Source organism: Cylas formicarius, unplaced genomic scaffold, assembly GCF_029955315.1.
Source record: "Cylas formicarius isolate icCylForm1 unplaced genomic scaffold, icCylForm1.1 PGA_scaffold_1__22_contigs__length_36826433, whole genome shotgun sequence".
NCBI lineage: Eukaryota > Metazoa > Arthropoda > Insecta > Coleoptera > Brentidae > Cylas > Cylas formicarius.
In genome coordinates this window covers 18,982,486-19,007,209 of record NW_026844264.1, presented here as the reverse complement: position 1 = coordinate 19,007,209, position 24,724 = coordinate 18,982,486, and the positions used below count along the sequence as shown (strand labels likewise).

Genomic DNA, 24,724 nt, shown 5'->3' with positions numbered 1-24,724 from the left:
ACATGCTAAATCCTTGTTTTACAATACAACAAAATTCTGAAGGTTGCTGCATAATGACTAGAATTGATGTCTCAAAACATGTCCAAGAAGATCAGATAAAGTCTTTGATGACGACACATAACGGGCGATTCAAAAAAAAACGAAGAACTTTGACGGAGTTTATACAACAGTGTTCCGTCAATAAGTAGAAAACTGCTATAATAAGTGTTGAAGGATATGAATTTTCGAGCAGAATAATATCTTTCATTTAGTTAAGACGTACTTAGATTAATGAGGCTTACGTAGTGTCAAAAATTTTGCAATATTACTATTGCTCGACAAGATTTCAAAGTAAACACCTTAGCCTTAGTGGTTTACCTGCTTACTATAATAGTTCATTTCTATATTTTCATTTTAAGAAATTTTATTTTTTATATATTTATTAAATTTTTAAATTAACAAGCGAACGCAATTTTTAATTTAAAAAAATGTTTAATCATTCAACTGTACAACTCCACTGAAACTAATCGGCAGAGGTCAAAATGGAAATGGCATCATCGGAATCCATAGGTGTAAAAAAGAGGCATTTATCCTCGCTCTTTTTTAACATTTGTTCTCTATATGACATCGCAGGAGGAATCAAGATAAATAGGGTACTAATCAACAATACTAGATATGCCGGCGATATTGTTGTTTTGGCAGATATTAAACAAGACACTTGCTTATAGCGAAAGTTTTGGTCTGCATATAAATAATTCCAAAACCCAAGTCACTAGGACTGGGAAAAACACGCCTAAAGGCCTAAAATTAACAATAATATAGACAATATTTAGCACTAGCAATACATAGGTGCTTCTTCTTGTTCCAGTGTTATCCCCATCCCCGACCACTTTTCTAAATGCGTCTTTGTCTCTTGCAACGTAAAACAGCTCTCCTACACTCATCTGAATCCAGTCTCTGATGTTTCTTATCCAGGATTTCTTCTTTCTTCCTAGGCCTTTTTTCTTGTTCATCCACTCGTCCCTGCATGATAGTCTGTTGTAGTTCGTATTTATTATTGCTTAGAATATGACCAAGATAAGCTGTTTTTCTTCAAAACTAACCATGAAAAAAAAAGATGAAATATATATCGAAGAATGTTGCGTATAACATGGATAACGAGAATAACTAATCCCGAAGAATTTAGACGCATATAGAGAACAAAAGAATTGATGTGCTTCATTAAGCCACGAAAAATTCGATATGCAGGTCGTAAAAGATCTGTGGGTAGAAGAGAGAATTTATTGCTCAAAGACCTAAGGCACTCATCAATTGATATCTGAGAAGTAGTAGTTTCCAACATTACATTGGCCAACTGGATCACCAACATTCGCCGCTCGTATGATGGCTTTGGTTTCTTCTGGTTATTCGACTATTGCAAAATTATCTTAATTTCTCACGAAATACAATTTTCAAACTTCAAAAATTAGTTGATATATCAAACCACTCTTGTCTTTTCTGTTGACCCGATTGTCTAAAATCTCAAACGAACCAATCATCACGATATCATTTCGCCTTCGTAGATTGAACAAGCCCTCTAACACAAAGACATTTCAGTCGCCTTTCCCTCACTTTTTTGTTTGCTGAAAAAACAAGTTAATCTTAAGAAATCCAAAAGAAAAACTCGAGGGAACGGAGTATCTCGGGTAAACACGTTTCTAAAATTAGCTCCGCATACAGGCAGTATTATTTATTTATTTGGTGCGAAATAGCGTAGAACACACTGGGCTCCAAAAATGGTATATTTGCTAACTTCAGGGCTTCAAGACACAAACTTAGCGAAAATAAAGATAGAGAATTCATTCGATGATGTTTAATTATCATCAAGTTAAACTTAAAGTAAAAAAGTAAATGTTTAGAATCTTTTAGAGGTAAGTGTTTGTTTTATCGATTTATCGACTTTGTGAACATTCAATACACTGACAGCATTTCAAATTATTGACGGATTCAATATGAATTTTGTGAAAACATTATAGATTCTATTACTTGACTTACTTTATTGAAATATCTGCCTAATACTTTTAGTACTATTTTTTTAAATTATGTTTGGAAATAGATGCAAAAATTTTCCTTCTAAAGTCTGTTCATAGATATAAGAAAGTGACTAACGATACGAATTAAGGAAAGACCCTGGTAAGCTGAAAGAATGAAATATGGCCGAACAGGTCCGTACTTAGAATTTAATTATTTGGGGTTTTGTTAGGAAAAATACTAAACAATATTTATTTATTTATGTATGTATTTATGTTTAAATCTAAAATAAAATTACAAATGAATTTTATAACCTACTTAAATTACTTAAAATTGTTCACATAATATATCAGTATCACTATCGCTATCATCGCCTAATTATCTAATTATTACTTGTTCTATATTATTTGCAATATGGATATACGATTGTTCTGCTTTTTCTATATGTTTAACATAATTTGCCCAACTTCGTGGAGGGATGTTAAAAACTTCGGTTTCTATAAGTTTGAAGATATTGGAGTTAACAAGGGGAAAAACATTGTTACGACGAATGGCAGATTTCAGTTGGTGCCAAACATGTTCAATGAGATTAAATATACAGTGGTAAAGTGGAAGTCTTAAAACTGTTTGCCCTAGATTTTTTCCATAATTATCACAGACGTATTCCTTTTGTAGGTTCAAGCTTTGTAGAACCTCAATTAATTGCTTTTTGGTATAATCTTCGTGAAAATAAATGTCGTTATTATACATGTAGTTTTGGATTGTTGCTTTTATGTCACATGGAGAAAGGGTTTTAGTCAACTGTCTAAAGTGATAACTTGCATTGTCCATTACAATGACGTTATTAGGAGGAATGTTTGGAACTAGTTTGTTTTTAAACCAACTTTCAAATAAATTAGCGGTGGTGTCTTCATGGTAATCCAGAGAAGAATCTTTAATATTTTTCGCAGACAGAGAAAGTCCATTTGGAATCAAACCATCTTTAGAGCCAGCATGCAAAATAATTATTCCTTTACCTCTTTTTGATGGCGCGTTTGTTTTACACTTATCAGTTGAGTCAACCCAACCCTTTTCCGGGGTATCATAAGTGTCGAACCAGGTTTCATCCAAGTAAATAATTGGCCTTTGTTGTTCTCTGTAAATCCTAATTTTTTCTAGAAATTCCCTACGCCATTTCCGAATTGTAAAAGATTCCATTAAAACTTGCCTTTTGCCAATTTTTTAAAATCTAAAACCGATGTGTTGAATACACTTCCATAAGGTAGTTCTGCTAAATTTAACACCGGTCTCATCTTTTTAAAGCCTCCTAATTAAGATATCTAATGTAGGCACGCTTTGTTCCTCGTACACCTGGTAAATTTTACGCTGTACTATATCTTGTTCACTTTCATCTGCACTCGAGAAAATGTCAGCATCGCTTCTTTTTTTCCTCGCTGAAATGAAATTATTCACAATTTTCCATACAGTTGATGTTGGAATTTTCGTCAATGTGGCCGTTTCTTCTAAATATGCTTGCTTGCTAGCACCACGTTCAATGAGAGTCAAATAAACATTGTTTATAACTTCCTTAGTCTCAATAGAATAATGTTTTCTACATTTGGGCGGTAGCATCTCCTGAGATACACTAGACTCGCACATATTTTGCATAATTCGCACACGATTCAACACACGTTGTATTACACACGAAATAACAATGATTACTAATAAAATTAAACTAAGTAGTATACCAAACCAAAGAATATTAAACATAGGTAGGTATAAAACTATTTTCTATTACAGACCACAATTTTACCTGAATTTAAATTCCGAAACTTTAGGTAATAATCTTGTTCCATTGTATGTTAATGACCACTCTTATATCTTTTTTATATCTACTTTCTTATATCTATTTCTTATATCTATGAACAGACCATACCTATATTACCTCATGATCAAATTACCTTACCCTAACTATTCGACCTAATTGAAGTTATTTATACCAATTGAATTGAATTAAATATATTGAAACTTTAAACTTTCACTTGGATTTCATTTCAGAATCACTAACAATTTCAAAGTAATATGAAATATATTTGATGTATGCATTATATGTCACTCACACAAGGAGGGACACTGCAAGTAGGCATGTTAAAGATTTGTTGATAGAGTCCTTTAAAGTATTTTTTTTGTATTTTCACTCATTAATGATAGGAGATTCCAAAAATGTTTTAATATGTAGGTCATTCCATTACAAAAAAAATGTTCACCTTTAAAATATGAGAGTAATTTTAAAAAGTAATTGCAATAGACCCCATATATCCCAAAGCCATCCATTTTTGAAATAATTTGATCCAAATATTTAAAAACACTGATATTTAGGGTCGGTTGGAAGGAATAAATTTAAATGCATAATGCCCTAAAACTACCAAAATTAAATTCTCAGAGTTGAACCGAGTTCCGAAGAAATCGATTTTGATCACTACAAGTTTTGTATAACTTTTTTGTTTGTAAAGCATAAAATGCTCAGAAGAAAATACTAAAATCCAGGAATTTGATTTCTTAAAATATTATGAAGTCCACTTCTGTTAATTTAATTTAAATGCTTCAGGATATTATAAATCTAAATATGCAAAGTTGGTCCTATTTAACCGGCCTAGTATCTTAAATGGTTTAAAAGTTACGCATAACAATCCTATTGAAAAAGTGGTCACCCCTTATGAGGGTTCTAGGGTTATATTTAGCTTTATTTGTCGTATTTGGTTTACCATATGAACATTTTTACTAAGACAAGATTAGAATTAAGAAAACTCAACAAAATTATCTTAATTATAGTTCAACGACTTATCGATTAAGAAATAAGCAAAAGTTGGGAATAACAAATTGCATATTTAATGAAAACTCAAGTTAAAAGCATGCCAAATTACCTTCACGGTGGCATTAAAGAAATAGTTTGCAGTAAGCCATCTCCTAGGAAAATATAAAGCCAACATTGCGTAGCCACTTTTATTTGTTTTACGAGTTGACCCTACTACAAACCCGGGAGGAGATTTTACATTTATAAACGCGGAAGTCGGAACTAAGTTTGGATAACTGAAGTTTGGATTAGGTACTTTGTTTGACGAGCGTTTCTTTGCATAAAACAAGCAAAACGCGAAGTTGTATCAGTCTGTGGATTTAATTAATAAAGTTCATTAAATGGAAACAACTCCCTCGATTCACAATACCTTCATTATCAAATATCAATGGCACCATTCAAAGTTCTGGTAGGTACAGAAAAAAGTTCCATTTATGCGAAATTTTCTCCGACTTAATCTCCTTTACATTTTCATGCCTGACCCGGGTGTTGACCGGTTGGCAACAGCGGCGACTTGAAAAGGGGATTTTCCATTGAAACCCGCAGTAGTGTTGGCGCTGCATCAGTGGTTTAGAGGCGCCCATTCGGATGGAAGACTCCGATTAGGTGATGGATTATTTACTCGGTTTAAAGTTGTAAATCATGGTCGCCTAACTGTGTCAATTTGCGTGCCTCCTCACAGTCAAAGCCAGGACAGGACTAAGAACTGTGATTATTTTGAACTGACACTAAAGTTGGCGTTGGTCGGGGAAATAAATTTCCCAAGTAATTAAATAACTATGGAAGAAATTATAAAAGTTAAGAGCTAATTTATCAATTCGTAATTTAAAAGTGCTTTTTAGGCATAACCTAAAATTATTTTCGTGTATACAGAATTTTCGGTTAATACAGTTAGTCAGCGCTATAAAAAACATCTTAAATATCTGGTAAATCACGGAAGAGAAGGGCTCGAATTTGAGGATGGCAATAGAATTAAATGCCTCATGAAAAACGATAGTTATAAATATTTTGGTATGCTGGAAGGCGCCGACTTCTTGCGTAAAGAAGTGAAGAACAAATCCGAAAAGGAATATTATAAGAGAGTCCGAAAAATAATGCAATCAAAGCTCAACAGTGGAAATGTTATAAAGGCCACTAACACCTGAGCAATCCCGCTTATAAGATACACAGCGGGAATTATCAACTGGACACAAAAAGAGCTTGAAGGTATGGACAAAACAAGAAGTGCGCAACCTGCGGAGTAAAGAAAAGCTGCTACAACAGGTAATAGAGGAAAAAGTGCTGACAGAGAAGGTAATAGCGGAGAGAGAAGAAAGATCGAGGAACAAATCCCTATACGGAAAGCGTCTGCAAACAATCGAGCCAATAGCTGACAGTAAAAGAATGTGGCAGTGGGTGTCAATGGGGTCAACAAGAGTAGATGTAGAGGCAATCATATTCGCGGTACAAGAACAAGCCTTTACAACAAACCATGGTACAACGGAAAACGTGAAATGTCGCTTGTGCAACGATAAGGATGAACGGAATAGATTGAATACAAATTGAGACATGACAACGTCGCAAAAAGGATACATTGGAATCTGCATAAAAATCTAAACATCAATAGGCAAAAAAAATGGGATAAACACAGCCCAATAAAAGTACTAGAAAATGAAAATCGAAAAATTCTATGGGACTTTCGGATACAGACGGATAGAATGATTGAACATAACTCCCTTGACATTGTATTAATAGAGAAAAAATCACATCTACGTAATAGATATCGCGATTCCAGGAGACGCTAGAATAGCAGAGAAAGAGGCGGAAAAAATTCAAAAGTACCAGGATACTTTTTTGTCAGGATTTTTTTCAGTATCAGAAATTGGGACTTGAGATGAGTAAATTATGGCACAAAAGATCCTTCGAGGTCATACCAATTGTGGTGGGAACAATGGGCACTATAACACCTAACTTAGGGAAACACCTAAGAGAACTACATATGTCGGAGTTTAGCACAGGAAAACTGCAGAAGTCGGCGATCTTTAGAACGACTCAAATAATCAAGAAATATATATATATATATATATATATATATATATATATATATATATATATATATATATATATATATATATATATGATGACACTATACTCCGGGATATCATCCGTTCGCTCGTTGAAACCCGACTGGAATCCTGCATCCGACTGGAATCCTGCAAATCCTGCATCCGACTGGAATCCTGCAGACGTTTCGCCAAAATCTCACTTGGCATCTTCAATGCTCGCGCTCCGAAACCACTTCGAACACTGGATGATATCCCGGAGTATAGTGTCATCACATTTTTCCATCCGTGAATCAATACGTGAGAATATATATATATATATATATATATATATATATATATATATATATATATATATATATATATATATATATATATATATATATATATATATATATATATATATATATATATATATATATATATATATATATATATATATATATATATATATATATATATATATATATATATATATATATATATATATATATATATATATATATATATATATATATATATATATATATATATATATATATATATATATATATATATATATACATATATATATATATATATATATATATATATATATATATATATATATATATATATATATATATATATATATACATATATATATATATATATATATATATATATATATATATATATATATATATATATATATATATATATATATATATGATGACACTATATTCCGAAAACACTTCGAGTGTTCGAAGTGTTTTCGGAGCGCGAGCATTGAAGATGCCAAGTGAGATTTTGGCGAAACGTCTGCAGGATTCCAGTCGGATGCAGGATTTGCAGGATTCCAGTCGGATGCAGGATTTGCAGGATTCCAGTCGGAGTTCAACGAGCGAACGGATGATATCCCGGAATATAGTGTCATCACATTTTTCCATCCGTGAATCAATACGTGAGAATATATATATATATATATATATATATATATATATATATATATATATATATATATATATATATATATATATATATATATATATATATATATATATATATATATATATATATATATATATATATATATATATATATATATATATATATATGCAATACATGCAATTTAACACAATGTTCCTATTTCCTTTAGTCGTCACATTATTAAATAGTGACTGAAAAACACCATAGCACTTCCTATTAAAACAAATTTATTAATAATGAATTAGAACAGTATTTCGCCATTCAAACCTTATAAAACCAAAAATATCAATATTTCGGAAGATATGACTGATATAGAACTTGTTTATATTGAGAGGAAACATTTGATGTTTGGCACTACGCCAATTAAAAACAATTGATATCCGATATTTGAGACACACTGTAGCACTGACTAACTTATGAACTTAAGCGGTTAAATGATAGTTTCGGCATTATGTCTATCACAAATCATAATTTTGCAGCAAAAATCAAATCACGCATATTTTTCAACTATATTTTTCGCACATTAGCAAATATTGAAAAAATAGAAGTTTAGCGAGAACATGCTGTACTGTAAAGCCAGCATTGTCTTCTTAAAAAATGCTTTATTTACTATATTTATAAATTTATAATATATAAAAAAATGTGTTATTTTACACTACATATTGAAAATTTAGTATATGCAGAAACATAGGGACGTTCGAAAATAAAAATCAATTGCAACGCGATATGTAAACTGTCACGTCATGTTTGCGTTTAACTAAAATTCGTAAATCGGGTAGATATCGCCGTAGCCGAGTTCGATCCTCCTGCTCTCCATTTAAATTTGATTTAGACGGAATCAATCACCTGTATCTACCGAGCAGGAAAATTGGATGTCAGTTTGTCTAAAATATAATTTTTCAAGATGGAGATATTTTTGAAGATACGTCGTTCATATGAACAATTGAATACAGGAAGATTTCAAATATTTTTCTGAAAGTTCTTTTGGATAGATGCCCATTATTCTAAAACTAAAGTTATCATTTTTGTAGTTAATTGTTACGATAAATATTGTTGCTGATACACGTGTTCAGCTTCAATTTGAAAATTTTCATACACTGCAAATCGTTCTTATACTAATTTGTTTCAGCTGCAATGGGAAGAAGTCACTCGACGCCCGGTTTGGTCGAGTCTCGGGGTAAAATTACGTTAGAAGATATGTGGGTCCCTCCAGTTCCCTTTGGAATTCATACTCCGCTATATCCCAGGTCAGCGACGGCAACGCCACCTCTGGTTAAGATTCCCATGCCGCCGGATAGTCCTGCGGGTTCCACCAGTAGCGATAGGAGCAGACACCACCACGCACGATCTGGTAAAGTCACGAAAAATATTCTTCGCTCAATAACTGTTTTTTTTTCAGTATTTGTTGTTAGGATCTGTTGCATATAAAAAGATAATACTTCGCTGACAGTTACCTAGAATGTTTTTTCGAAGAATATTAAAAGTAATTATTGCAACTTTTGCCTTTACATAATAATACCTCAATGTTTCGATTGGTGTGTATCTTCAACGGTTATCAAATCAATAACAACAAATTCTAAAACCTACTAGCTGATAGCCATATGGGCATTGCTGGTCACTAGTGTGTGAAGCAGTAGTTTCTATACGCTGTTTAGTTCAACTAACAGCTTGCCAAAGGTCTCCTTATTACCTTTTACTTTCTGTTATGTTAATGTTGTTTTTTCTGTATTATTTCTGCCAACGGCCATTTGATGTCGATTTTCCTATACGTGCTGCGCTATCCGGGATTGTTCTTATGTTTTTTGGTGCGAGTTTCTGTGAGTCAACGGCGGCCTGTCTCCATTATAGAATTGTCTGCACTGATATGGTATGCCATGGATGTATGGTGTAGTTGTCGGTATCTTTCTGCTCAAGGGGTTTTGTTTTGGTGAGGGCACGTGTATAGTTAGATCTGACGACAGGACAATAAATACTCCGATGTAGATGTGAGATATAATTCAAATAAAGTGGTTTTAAGGTACGAAGGACTTAAACGCATCTTTCAAAAATCTAAATGGCTGATGATCTTATGTCAGCACTTCTTGATCTGATAATCTGATTATGTTGAGAAAAATGACACAAGAAAACAATTTTCCGTTATATCGCATCTTACAATCCCATAAAAAAAATAAAGTAATGATTTATTTTAGTCACTTGTAATTCAACAAGTCATTACTTTCAGTTCAATTTTAATCAGTTAAATTTAGAAAACAACCTATTATAGTTGAACATTGGTTCTTAAATTATTTTGCTTTAAAATTTGTTTTCTGCACGGAATTAATTTTCCCTCAGACCTCGGGGGTCTGAAAACTAAACCTCTCGCACAAGAGTTCCCAATAATAAATATCTCTAATCATCCTTAATTCCAATTTAGGGTCGCTAGTCTCTGGATGAGCTTATGTGGCTGTATAGTAAAGGGACAAACGGAAGCATGTTTTTAATTTCCAATTAGGTGTGGATAATTGATATTAAGAAACCAAAATACTAAAGTTTAAATAATGTACATAGCTACATTATTAACACTGATTCTCTAACATTTCCAAACTTGTATATATAACATTACCAATGATTTATCTCCCGCTTTTTTTAAAAAGTTGGAACAGAACAATGTGACTACGAGACCTTGTAGAAATGTAAAGAATCCTGAATATGCTAACACCTGCAGTAAAAGTTTTTAAATTAAATAAATAGCTTTTCCCTATTGGCGTTATGGCACCTGCCGATATGCTCTTTCCTTATTATTGTCTACGAAGCAAATTGGTCAAAAACTGAGCTAACATACTGTCCAATTATGTTGTCAAGTTAAGGTATGAAAAATTCTCAATTACTTTTATATGTTTTGCGTAACATCGATTAAGTTTGTAATCACTATTTGAAAAATATCAAAATTTGCTATTAAAGGCGATTCTACTGGGAATGAAATTTATCTATTTTGGGGAAATGTTTTGGAACGCTTTACATTATTAAAACGCAGCCAATCCCTGGTCCCTTTTCAAAATAAACAATATTTACATTCTGGTCTGCAAGCTGCTTGGAGCTATGCAGTACCTTATTTCTTGACATATATGCCGAGTTTTGTCTCCTTTAAGCGAGAACAGACTCTAGTACTTTATTCGCTGTTTGAATACCGCAGAGCCCACAGCGGATAACCTATTAGAAGTATCTTGAACAAACTTGGGTTAATTTCTTAAATACAAATCGAATATATATATATATATATATATATATATATATATATATATATATATATATATATATATATATATATATATATATATATATATATATATATATATATATAAAGTGCTCCCATTGAAACACCATTTTCTATTTGAGCAACTAAAGAATGTTCCTTTTAAAAATTTTTGCCACTTTTGGATTATAGTTGGTTAGTACACGGTGTCAAGTTAAAAAGTTTCGATTTTTCTCTGAATTTTAATTGAATGGCGGCGTATAACGTATTTAAATTAAAGCGTTAAAATTTAAAAATATGTATTTAGTTAAATAAATAAAAATTCTAAAGCTAAAGCTTATAGCTAACTAAATAATAAACAACAAATATCAACAAAAATAATAAAGGGACATAAACATATAATACACAATATTATTAACTTTAAGTTATATATTCCTAAACTGGTAGTAGTAAGAGCAACGCCAATCCAAAATCACTGCTGCTGTTTTTCGAATTTTTCAAAAACCACCAAAATTTGTTTAGTTACCGGTGAAAAGATTTCCAATTTTTCCTGTTCTTCGCACACTCGTTTGCCATTGTTTTAATATATTGAAGCCGTTCATTTAAGTTAAAAAAAAAACTTTCAAAACTGATGTGTTGCCGCTGCCATCAAAACAAATGAAATAGGTAGATGTTGCAGACATTTTCCTGCCTTATATTACGCATCTTTCTGGGCACACGCATATTTTCATTTCTTGATAAAACCTACAATTAATTTTATGTAACATTGATACTTGGGGCTTAATTATAATGAGGGATTAAAAGGTTAAAAGAATTATAGTATACTTTTTATTGCCATGATGACAAAGATTCATGAAATTTTTGTCTCGAAGTAAAAAAAGCACCATTAATGCATAAGCATTAAAAATTCTTAATTATGCCTAAACGTAACTTGCGCCACAAACCACGGAGCTTACTTTGCTCATATGCAGGATTATGGAGATTGGCGGAAGACGAAATACCAAGAAAAAAGTTACATCAATAAATGTGCAACCTGAGCCGCGCTTACCCTGCGCTTTATGTAAGTTATTGATGCATAACTCGAACAAAATGTTGTCGCTATAACAGACAAAGTTTCACCATCGGAGGGAAATGTTCACTCAGAGTCACTCAAGTCAAATCAACTCCCTATATAATTGAAGCGTTGGCTAACCCAAAGTTGCTGCGACAGAACATTTGAATTTAGTATCGAATTATTGCTTGTCATTATTTACTGTTATAGCCAAAATGCTTTAAAGATTGAACAATTATACTTACAATTAAGTGCATGGAGAAGTATTTTGAAAAAGATATATGCTTTATTTATTTTTTTATTATTATTTATTATCTCCCGATCTAAATCATCATATTTTACTAGTTAGAAAAAAGTACTGCATTTCTTAATTTTGCTAAAAAAATAATTGATGGTTAATAAGTGAATAAATTAACTGATTCGATCGAATCAAACAAATTCAAACAAGTGGCACGAATTTTTCCTGTATTACTCAGAAACAGTTATTAAATAAAGGCGAAAAAAATACATTTACTTATTGGTAAAAAAAACTGTTTTTAATTCCACACATTAATACAGTCAAATGCTTTATTCAGAAATTAATAAAGCGAACAAGTAATTATTTTGTGCACTCTCACTAATAAATTTAGTGATTCTCTGAGTTTTTAAATGGAATACGCTAACCCCTTTATCGTGTTTGCTCAATTATCACGTTTGTTAATAATTCCCTATATCCTGACTTATCTTGGAGTCCTCAATGTAAAATAACAGCGATTTATTTATATTTCAAATTTAACTGATCGATTTATTAACATGCTATTTACTAATGGTGTGTCAAAATCTATCGTCTTGACTTTTGACGCCAATTATCGATAATTCGATGAGCCTGCCGATGATAATAAAATTCCCGACCAGTCGGTATTGTAGGACAGAGCACCAAGGACTTTTTGAGGAGCTTTAAAAATATAAAAACTAAATATCATATTATGTTTACTTAGTCTTACTAAATACGATGACAACCAGATACATAAAGATTATCAACAATTACGTAAATAAGTAGAATTTGTTACGCTTGACCTGTAAGTAGGAGTAATATTTTCTGCTCTCACATTTGATTTTACTTAGTGACACTTGGTGCTACGATATAATGGAAAATTAGTGATATACTTCTAAGAAGCTTTTTCGTTACGCACTGTTAAATTTTGCTTTTGTCATATACTACTAAATTTTTTTTCCTGGGGAAGTCGTGGAGTAGCGTATTCCGGATGAATTCTGAAGAATTCCACCAAAAATTCTAAAGAATTCCGGAAGAATTCCAATGGATTCCAGAGGCGAATTACGGTTTCCTCTACGGCTTGCCCTTCGCTTTTTCAAATTCAAAAAGTGAAAGGTTGATATAAACATTTCTTGAAGGCAAAAAATATATCTTATTGTGTTGTCAAGATTTCAGGAAATATTTGGAGTGTTGTGGAACATTTCTTATATGACCGTTTTTCGAAATTGCGATAAATGAAGGAGATCTAGTACTATGTTACACTATTGCAGCGCCTTGAAGGTATACGCGCAAAATGAATGCATATATATTTGACTGTCTCCTAGTACTTAGCCCGATTAGACTTTTATGAGAAAATTACAAGCTTTATAGCGAAGCATCAAGCAAGTAATTGTGTCACTCTTATTTAACTGTATTTAATTAGTTAGCAGACGAAATTTTTAATTATAAAACATGCATATCTTTAATCTTCTTAATCTCGTTCACTCGGTGACAACCACAAAAATAATTAAAGCATTTAATTAGAGAGATAAAGCCACGTTAAATATGGGGGCACGTATGTAGTCGACACAACTATTATACCAAAGAAAACTTAAATATTTTTCTAGCTGTAACCTTTCCTCAATTCGAAATATAATAATATAATGAACTTAATTAAAATATAATGTTTATTATGACGCCCCGTATTTGCTCTGCCTATGTCTTCAGTTATTGTAAGAAAATAAGCAAAAATTTATGTTAAAGGGTGTACAAATTAGAAACAACAAACAACTTTTGAATCTTCCGAACTTTGCGGCAAAGAATTGATCACGCAAGCGAAGCTGTATATATCACACGAACAAGTGAGAAAAATATATTAGACACGTGTGCTAAAAACGATTTTTTTCCACAATGCCGCACCTAACCAAAATACAAATCACATGCTCCCCAAGCATCGTTCTTTACAGTGAGGCAATGAGATAAGGTTATTTGTCACTTTTTATAGTTTTCCTCGAAAAACACATATTTTTTTTGTCAATTGATAGGTACACTTTTTATTTAGACCCTATAAACCAGTGTAACAACCCACTGTATGCAACTGCAACCAATTATAGGCTTACCCATGGGCATGTATTGAAAAAGACCACAAATTTAAACTTTAAAATCAACGAATCAACAACGTGAATCTGCTAAAACCTCCACCTATGGCAATAATTACTAATATAATTAAATTCTAGTTTTACCCTTCTTCTTCTTCAATTAGTTTTGGCCAGTGTATAGAAGGAGATGTATAGCGTGTGTATCATATACTCTATCGCATACACAAACGCATACAACTAAAGATATAGAGGCCCTGCCTATGTCCATAATACAGGAACTTATGAAGCAACTATAAAAAAAAATCACATTATTTATACCACAGCTATATCCACAAACGTAAAGCAAATCTGTGATATGAATAAAAATAAATAAATTGATTTAGGTACCTAAAACATATCGGGAGGACAGGACAGGTTTTTGGGAAAAACTAGAGCATTTAAAAAATCCCCAGGATCTATCTATAACCTTCGATATGCTGCCCTTTTAATATTAAAAATCGATCTTATTCATTACTAAGAGTTAAATGCAGTTTGTAAGAAGTAATTATTTCATATAGAAAGTTTTACCTACAGTTTGAGTTATTTTATTTCTAAGCAGTCATGTCCGTACAGAACTGCTTCACTGGATCTGGGCATATTTTGAGATAATACTGCCGTAAAAAATTAATACCCAAACTTCTGAATTGACGAAATATCGGCGTCCATGTTGGTTGTTCAACACCTTGTATTTGAAATAAGAGGTCCTATTGGTTGAAAACGAAAGTTAAAATGACCGCGCATGGCGGCTTCAAAAGTTGCCGTATTATCAGCATAAAAAGGGCCTCTATATATTTTAGTTAAATGGTTGACTCAATTTGTTGATGTATATACTACCAAATAATTCCAAATTTACTAAAGTAATCCTTAACGTGTTACTTGCCAATAGAGCTTCGTACGCACCTCAGGCGCATTTAATATTGACCCAGTGTGTTTGCGTGGGATTCATATGTGTTATTAATGTTATTAATCCAGTGCATTGATATCTGCTCGCTTTACAGCTTGGAAATGTAATAACCTGAGTCCACGATTATCTTGACTAGTCAAGCAGTGATCTGGGATTAATTACGTTCGATTCGGTCGACATTAACGCATTAGGTTTTGGCGCCTTTCAATTGCATCAGATGCCGTTACGGGCTTATAAAAAATAACTGCGCTTTGTTAGACTCATGATAGATGATCATAACTTGTTCTAGCTTATAATAAATAGATGATCGTTTAACCCCAAAGCCTAGTGTTTATCATTACGGAGAAGTAGAGATATTTTCTGGTTAGTGGCATACATCTGTAAAAGTCAACATGTACTGCAAGATAGTATACCAGTTAGTTATAAAAATTATATTTAATCCATGGAGTATATTTCTATGTCGAGTATATGCCTGAAAGTTCAGTACAGATGAAACTTGAGATACTCATATGTCCTTAAACTTGTATTGTAAGCATTTAGCCTGGTCCTACCAATTTATTTGGCAATTACTTTCCTTCGATTGCGCGGCTGATGACCTTAAAAACCTATTTCCATGTCCCAGACATACTATACTTTATAAAAAATACTGTTTTTTAACATTCCCTGACATAAAAGTGTTTTAGTTTTTTCTGTAATGACTTTAAGAGTTCATGGAACGTAGTGCAAAATGTAAGGTATACATTTAAATCACCAGAAGTGAGCGTTTATTCATAAGACAAGAAGTTAAAGTTAAAAAAAGTTCATATTGCTCGTAAAGAGCTTTAATAACAAAAGGAGTATACTTAAACAAAAAGTTATTCGATATAAATCGAAAAATTAATTAGTACATAACAAAGCAAAATTATGAAAATTTGCATAAGGTGAAACAGACTGTTCAATACACAACTCACATTGCTGAGAAACTGTGATTGGTCCCCCTGCCATCTTTATGAATAATATTTTATTTTTATGTTTGTCAGAAACGATTTCTAGTATTTCAATTTTCAAGTGCTATTTTCTCAAAAAACGGTCACGCCCCGCGACTACTTTTTTTATTAAGCCATATACCGGGTGGTAAACAATGTAGGTGTCGGCACCTTTATCTATCAGCAACGTGAAAACTAATGACCAATTTAAATTGTCCTCCGTTGGCTGTTTTTGTCCTGCTAACGAATTTTAAAGAAATCGCCATTTGCAATCACGTGGACACTGAAGAAAGAGTTTTAACACTCGCGTTGCTCCTTTTGTACAACACATCAAACACTTATGCCGAAGCGCCGTCTCGCTTTTGTTTTGTCTCGCTGTTGTTTGTGTTATTTTTAAGAAGAAACAATTATATTTGAACCACTATATAGTTAAAAAACACAAAACAGCAAATAGCAATAACTTGCAAATCCACTATCGTTCTACAGTATCAACATTATTTTTCCGCAAAGAATTAGCTATTGTATGAGTAATATAATTGTTATAAAAGTGTATTAACTGAGGAAGTAAATGTTCGGTATAATTTAGTTAATATATTTAATAAACAAACTGACTCCAATTCTTGTTGGCTTTTCTTTTCTTGAACTATTTAAATATTTTGAGTTACCTTAAAGTATCAAAAAAGATATTTGTTTGTTTAGGTACGCTGCATTGTGGGGACAGTATGACCCAGTTGGTATCTGGAGTAGCCACACCTTTGCTAGGATCCCATGAAGCATTGGAAAGTGAAATTAAACGACTGAGGGAACGTCTCCAGACCGTGGAAAGCGAAAACGCTGCGATGAGTATAAAGCTCAATCAGCAACAGTGGGAACTAGAGCACAGGTAATGCCTTAAATATGTTAAAAATCGACGACGAAAAATGGTATATTATGCAACAAGTGCGGCAAACGGTATCTGACTCACAGGTTTATTTAACACGAGCGGAGCGAGTGTTTAACAAACGAGTGACTTAAAAAGTTTACCGAACGTGTTGCATACTGTACTGTGAAATGAAATGGTAAAGTGGCGCTTCCCGCACGTTAGATCGGTTTGTAATTAGATATTTTACAAACAGGAATAGAAAAAACATTAAATGACCCCGTATTATACAGTTCCATCGTCAGTCAGTCAGTTTATCTCGAACATTGAAAGAGTGTGTATTAAAATTTTCTCGTCTTTTAAAATGACCACCAAAAAGCGCATTTGTTTGGCCTTTGCGACCAAAATTATAGTGTTTATCTAAAATTACACTTTTCAGTGATGCACTGAAAGGTATCTGTATTTTCAAAAAGACTTACTCCGCCGCAATATATACAGAACACACACTGCTACAGCGCTTGCGAAGACTAAGAATAGAGTATCTTGAAAAGACAAGTACAGTTATATAGGAAAACCGAACGTTAATTTACCCAGATGAATGGAGACGTACGATTGATGATTCCAAAAATGTTAGAGAAAGTACAATCTACTTTAAACAGTAGTATGATACAGTTGAAAAAAGCGGAAGTTAAATATATAAATGCCGAAAAATGGAAAATTTGTATTCAACAATTGAAAAAGTTGAGGACTCATACAAATATATGTACATAGATATAGCAATAGTGAAATTGAAGTAGAAAATGTCTAAGAATAATCAAAGTTTAATATAATGTATGTGTATTATTTAGTAAATTTAAAACTAAAATTTAACAGTCCCATTTTATGAAAATTTCCAACGCAATGATAATACATTCAGGTTTCGTAATATTGCGGCCCTGCATAATGCCCTTCCATTAAGTAGACATAAATTTACCACTTCTGGGCCTTAAATCTTGAAAAATACTAGACAAGCAGGTACTGATGGCCGCGTATGGTCAATAACTTACAGCTCCTTTGACCTTCTTTAAATGTCTAATTATCGCTTTTTCAGATTGGCCGAAATCGAAATGCAAATATGTGGTTCGCGTTCAACCAGCTCGCTAGAGCAAGAGGAAAACGAAAGGAATAGAGAGAGCATCATTTAACGGCTGGATGCGCTGCCTCTCGCGTTGCGCACGCACCAAACCCTTATGGTGCAGTTCATCGCGTGACGGCCCAAGCGCGAACAAATCATGAACAACTCTAGTGAATTTTTGTGAAGACATTTTCTTATCTCGTCGTGTAAGCTGCACTTTAACAATTGACTGCCAACAATTACATGAATGAACATTGAAATACTATTTTAATAATTGCATTAATAAAGTGAAGCTTTTGTATTTCTACTTCGAACGGCGCGGGATGTTGTGCGAACAGAGAACTGACATCGTAGAAATAATCGGTTTGTTCATTTCGATATTTATTTAAGAGAAAAATATTGTAAAAAATGAAAATACCACTTGTTCGTTACCAAGTTCAACATGTTTTTGCTCTAAGCGATGTTTGAGGACTTAAGAGATGTTGCTTTTGGTTATTTTTTTGCAATAGTTCCAAATCTCCCGAAACATCTACCCAGGTAGCAACGGCACATAAGTGAAAAATTCTTATCAAATGAATACGAAAAAGACAAAAGCATTATGAGTTATTATTGGTATTCAGAAATTGATATTCAAGTTAACCCAAAATTTGAATTCTTGATGTTATCCATCGCCATCGGCTAGAGATGTATTTATTTTTGTGCCTAGTTTGGCTAGTCAAGATAGCAACTCATATTTAATATTTTTGAAACAAATTAGATTGGTATAGACAATTTTGAATAATTTCCAAATAATGAAGTATCTAGAAAACAGTCGTTGATTGTTTTTTAGTTATTAAAATAAGAAATATTTTATCTAAGTTGTCGCAATAAATTGTATTAGAAAAAGCAAAAAGTGCTAAAAGTACCAAATTCTGATACCTACACTAGTTATTGTTTTCAAATAAAATTTTAGACTGTGAAATTTCTGCACCGCTATGAGAAATTCCTTCACATTTGTAGCTAGCGAGGTGTTCATCCCTCAACATAAAACCTCGTGGACTATCCCTCCCTTAACTCCTCAAGCTTTCATCACTAAATAGATGTCTGCACAGCTGAAATTTTAATTAGTTGTTTTTTTCAATAAAACCTGCGGAGGCTGCACTTTCAGACAACGGTCAGCAGAAGTGAGGTAATACCCTGAAGTTGGACCATTTTTGCTAGCACGGAACATAAATTTTCTTATGAAAATCGAACTGTCATTACTGCTACTATTACTTTTTGTCGACGCTGCCTGGGGATAAAATGTTTGACTGTAATATAGGCATTATTTTATCAAGAATTTGTGCACAATTACTTTTCCCTTATCACCGTAAATATTGAATTTTCTTAAGTCCGCAGTTATGTATACAATAGGTGCTATTTGTTTTTGATATGTCCTCGATAATGGGCAATTTTTATTTGCAACATGATACATGTACATGATGTTGTGTAGTTCGATGATGCGCGGTATTGTAAATAATGAAAAAAAAATCATGTTAAACCATATGTGAAAAAAACCTTTTCCAACAAAATCCTATAAAAAACAATCCCGCGTTGGCCTAAATTCAGTATTATTCTCAGTAATTTTTAACTTTATGCAACCCGCCTTCCAATTTACTGAAAAAAGTTTTCTACGTTTATGTAGTTATCCATGATTTACTTTCAGAAATTATGAAACCCTATTAGATAATACAAATAATATGGAAGACATCATGAACTTCATCATTTTCGCCCGTGCACCGTTTTAGTCATTTGTGAACGTAACTAATAATTTTACAATTATTATTGTGGTTTTATACATGGTGGATGAATCAAGAATCCGAAAAAAGGCTGTACCTGAAAACGCAATCTGCATTTCTTCTGAAAAAACTAACCAAAACTTATTTGCTTAAAGGTCACTCCCACAACATATTCTAGGAAGCTGATAAAAAGCTGAAAAGTATTAAGCACTTCCGATGGACGTTTTTGGCTCACATTTTGACAGAATGCAAGTTTTCCATGTCAAATTTTCCAGGTTCTCTTATGTTTGGTTAAATTTCACATATTTATGACACCTTCTCGTATTTTAGCAGTAGATCTTGGAGAACACACTTCTTATGAAATGGCGTTAAATTAATAATAAAATAATAGGAAATCAGGAATTTAAAAAACTGGGATATGTTGCACTTAAACGATGGCAGAATAAAAAAATATTAAAAATGGACAAATTTACTGCGTTTTCAAGGGGGGATTGCTTGGACGGTCAAAAGATCATTCGATCTTCTTACCTCGAATTTTTAGTAACCTTATCATCGGTAAACCATTAATAAAAAATAAGTTCGATGCGCAATTTGCAGGGCGATTTATTAGTTGTCGGAGTTTACGAAAAATCCTGTATTGAGACGTCGTCTAAGAAAAATTGATAGAAAAATTTGTGAAGTTGCTATTGCCACGCCTAAGGTCATTCTTTGGTCATCAAGGTAACTATTCTCAGGAGGGTTTTTTCTTATCGGTTTATCTGTGAAAGCACTTTACCTACAGAAGGGATTGAAATTGCATTGTATTGCATTTATATTTATTATGTCATAATGTCCACATTTTTTTCCCGAATTCTTACAATTTGTTCCTCCTACCTTGGCTCCCTTAATGAATTTTGAATGTTCCCTCTAGCAGTCCACTATATCTTGGTTCAGAAACCTCCTCCCTTTGTTGGTTCCCACCCTGTATAAGCGACAATATTTAATTAGTTGCCACGGCAATGTGCTATATCAAATATTTAACATGTCTTATACTAAAACGGCGCATGCGTGGGACCAAGTGTGCCAAGTATTAAACGAGAGGGTTGAGTCAAAAAATTGATACTACTTACTCGCTCTTCGTTTTAGTTAATAGAACAATCTAATTTTTACTGCAACTAATTTACTGTAAATTTTTCACGACCAATTACAACAGACGAATACTTATGTTTAAAAGAAGCAAAATCTATTTATCAGAATTATCTCCCAAAAATATCGCACCTAAAGCAACGCTCTAAAATTTTATTTCAACTTTTCATATTCTTTAGATCCTTTTAAAACTCCATTTTTGCTACCCGTAGAAATACCTACGTAACGTATACCTGATCCCTAACCAATACCGCCTAACCAAAGAAGAATTTTAATACTAAATACGTTTCACAAAATGTTGCTTTGCGTGAGGTAACTGTTCCCTTCAGGCTTCGTTACTCATAAAATAATAATTTTGATCTAGTCCAAAAGAAACAATTAGATTTGTCCTACAACACAATTTGTGTCACATAAAACGTCATACTGCCACATAATTCCCAAACCTGAAATTACTAATTATAAACATAAGCATTTGTACCACCGTCGGTATTAAAGTTGCCAAACTCATTTATGTCGCCACATTTAGGTATAAATTACTTTGAATAGTAAGTGTAAATTGGTCGCATTTTAGCTCAAACTTAGCTCAAAAATTAGCAACGAGCTTTTATCAGCTCTAGTCATATTCATTGCCCAACATTTTCCCCGACTGCTTCTAACTATAAACAATTTCAATGTAAGTCAGATTGTTTGAAAAAGGGCCAATCTGTACTAAAGCAAGAGCCCAGAGATCATCGAAAATGTTATCTCATTCTATTGCAAATTCGCGGTTTTGCCTAAACAAACATAGCGATGTTAGTTACACTTTAAACCCTTAACCAGTGAGACCAAGTAATTTAAGACATACAAGAACTAATGTATGTATTGCTTAACATATTTGAAATATCGTATTCAGGTAAGGTTTGTACATTTTTTTTGTTATTTTCTAAGAGTATTTTTTAGTGGATAATCGATTGATATATATGGAAAAAAAAATTTGCCAATATAAAATATATTAACTATTTGTTGCTATGTTGTTGACAGGTATCAATAAATTGTTTTTATTTAATGAGCCTATAAATTGCCAGAATTATTAATCCATGTTAGTTTTACACATTTACTTTCCCGGCTGGATGTTCAGGAAAGTTTTGTAGGTCTGGTAGTATATAAATCCTCAATATTGAACATTGTTCCCAATTTTTAGGCTCAAAGTGTATATAGGTGTAACAAATTATTTTTAGCATTAAAAAGAATCTTATGATAATATAATGAAGGCGGTCAATACTAGTAATTCGACTTTCAGTTTTGTAACATTTAAATGACGAAAGTTTGAAACGCTAGTTTTGGTCAATATCTTTACTGGTTGACCTTCAAATAAACAAAATATTGATACTTTTGCTTGGTTTATGTCAAAACAATTTCGAATATTCTAACATTCTGCACATTTCGTGTTAAACAATATGCAATCCGACATAAAAAAAAAACAAAAACTGGAAATGTCCAAATGCCACTTTTCTTTAATAGGAGTCGGTTTCCTATTTTTTGCGTCATTATTATTATATCCATAGTTATTCAAATACAATTCCCAATAAAAATAATTCAAACGAACAGTTTTATTCCTTTGCCCAAATTGTATACAATATATGGTATACTGACATCATAGAATCTAATTAGTGAATTTACACCCCAGTCCAGTTTAATTTTATTGTTTAGAGCGATACGTGCCGCGCCATCTAGAATCCATTTAGAAAGGATTGCAGTAAGAGTAGGTGCAAAATTGAAAAAATGTTTTTTAGGGTTTAAATTTATGAAATTAGCAGTGTTTGTGTTAAAAGAATTATCAAGAACCCTTTATAGTGTTAGTAGACAAATTAATAAGTCCACCGAAACAGTTTTTGGCGCGACAACCATTTTGTACGAAATTTTTGGAGCATTGTTTTCCTAATGCCAGGTAGCAGCCTAATTTTTTTTCCATTTGTCTTTCGACAATAACACCCTGAATATGTTTCCATATCTTGAAAACAAACTTCACTATTTGCAAAATTGAATGGCGCCTGAATATCGAGAAATTAACAGAAAACCTCCATTTCTTAATAGAGCAAAATCCACTCACAATGTCTTCAGCTCGATTTTTGAGAAATATTTAATGGTGAAAACCTCATTCTCACTATCAACCGATTTTCACCAATTCTGAAAAAAGCGGATAACATTTTATGAAAATTTCTGGATCAGATAAAAACATTATTTAATAGAATTCGCCGTTTTCCATTAAAAATACAACTTTCTTGTTTTATATGACAATCGTAGATGGCGCGCTTTTTAATAATGTTTGTTAGTATCTGTCATCTCTTAGAAAATTGTAAAAGAGAGATATAGGATCTTGTTATGAAAAATGGAGGCATCTAACATTAGGAATAACACGATGCAAAAAATGTGGCATTGCAATATTTGAGTCGCTCTGCATAGAACTGCCACTCTGTTGCCAAAAATCACAATTCAATGAAAAATAAAATCGCACACAAAATTAGTTAAAAGAGGCCGCGATACTTAACTATAGTTTAAAATTTTGCTTCATAAGTCGAATATAACATGTGTAGTTATTTCAGAATAAATTATTTTATATTGAGAAATCGATATAATTCCGTTATAACAGGTTTTTTTACAACTAATTGAGTGTATTCGCGGAGTTTCTATTTAGTTAGTTGCAATTGAGACAACTATCCTACAGATTATTTCGTCATTTGTAATTACCGAAGCATTAAAATACATTTTTTACTAAATAAATAAAAACGTAATAACTAAATTCTGGACATAAATAAGAATCGCTTACCTACATTACAAATTAGGATGCAATGAGAAAAGTACACTCAACGGGCGAAATTAACACTACATTAACAGCAGACATATCAAAAGGCCTACTCTGATATTTTTCATTCCTAAAAGCATAGAACGCAATCAAATATATTTTCAAAGCGTTTGAGGTTCGTGTCTTGATGTTACGCCATTGTGATATTTGTAAATGGTATTTTTTCCTTTGAAAGTTAAATTTTAATATGTACCAAAGTAGTGTGCTGGTTACTGTGTTATTATCATAAAATCGTCAAGAAGTTAGGCAACGATGATGGAAAATTCTTTCCATTACAGTCTTACCAAAACTTATACCAAGAACACAATGACGGCTTGTTGGGTAGAATTGAACAGTATTTTAGAATTGCCATCTGATATGAGAATAAATATGAAGGTGGAGCAAGTAGAAACCAAGAACATAATAATACCAACCAATAATGGATAAAATAATAGCTATATCACTCACTTAATATTACATAGGTTATAATTATCCGTTCTAGAATTTGCATTTGTGCGATAATATGTGGGACCAGGACTAAGTTCGAAACTTTTGCAAGAACTGATAACTGTTTGATTGAAAATCAGTCCTAACAGAAAACCTACTCACACAGACCGATAAATTGTCACATCACCATCCGGTCCAAAAATCATCAGTTATCAATTTTCTTGTTTATCTGAGCTCGAGTCAGGG

At 32.5% G+C, this 24,724-nt stretch overlaps 1 protein-coding gene across 1 annotated transcript in view; it reads left to right on the top strand.

The window, feature by feature from the left end:
- LOC132697377 (cyclic nucleotide-gated channel rod photoreceptor subunit alpha) overlaps positions 1 to 22,784 on the top strand; it is a 210,123-nt gene extending 187,339 nt beyond the window's left edge. Inside the window, exons 16-18 of the mRNA XM_060662836.1 lie at positions 8,963 to 9,184; positions 17,055 to 17,238; positions 18,305 to 22,784. Of these exons, the coding sequence (XP_060518819.1) occupies positions 8,963 to 9,184; positions 17,055 to 17,238; positions 18,305 to 18,398 (500 nt within the window). The 3' untranslated portion in view covers positions 18,399 to 22,784. The remainder of the gene's footprint in view (positions 1 to 8,962; positions 9,185 to 17,054; positions 17,239 to 18,304) is intronic.
- Positions 22,785 to 24,724: the final 1,940 nt, after the last annotated feature.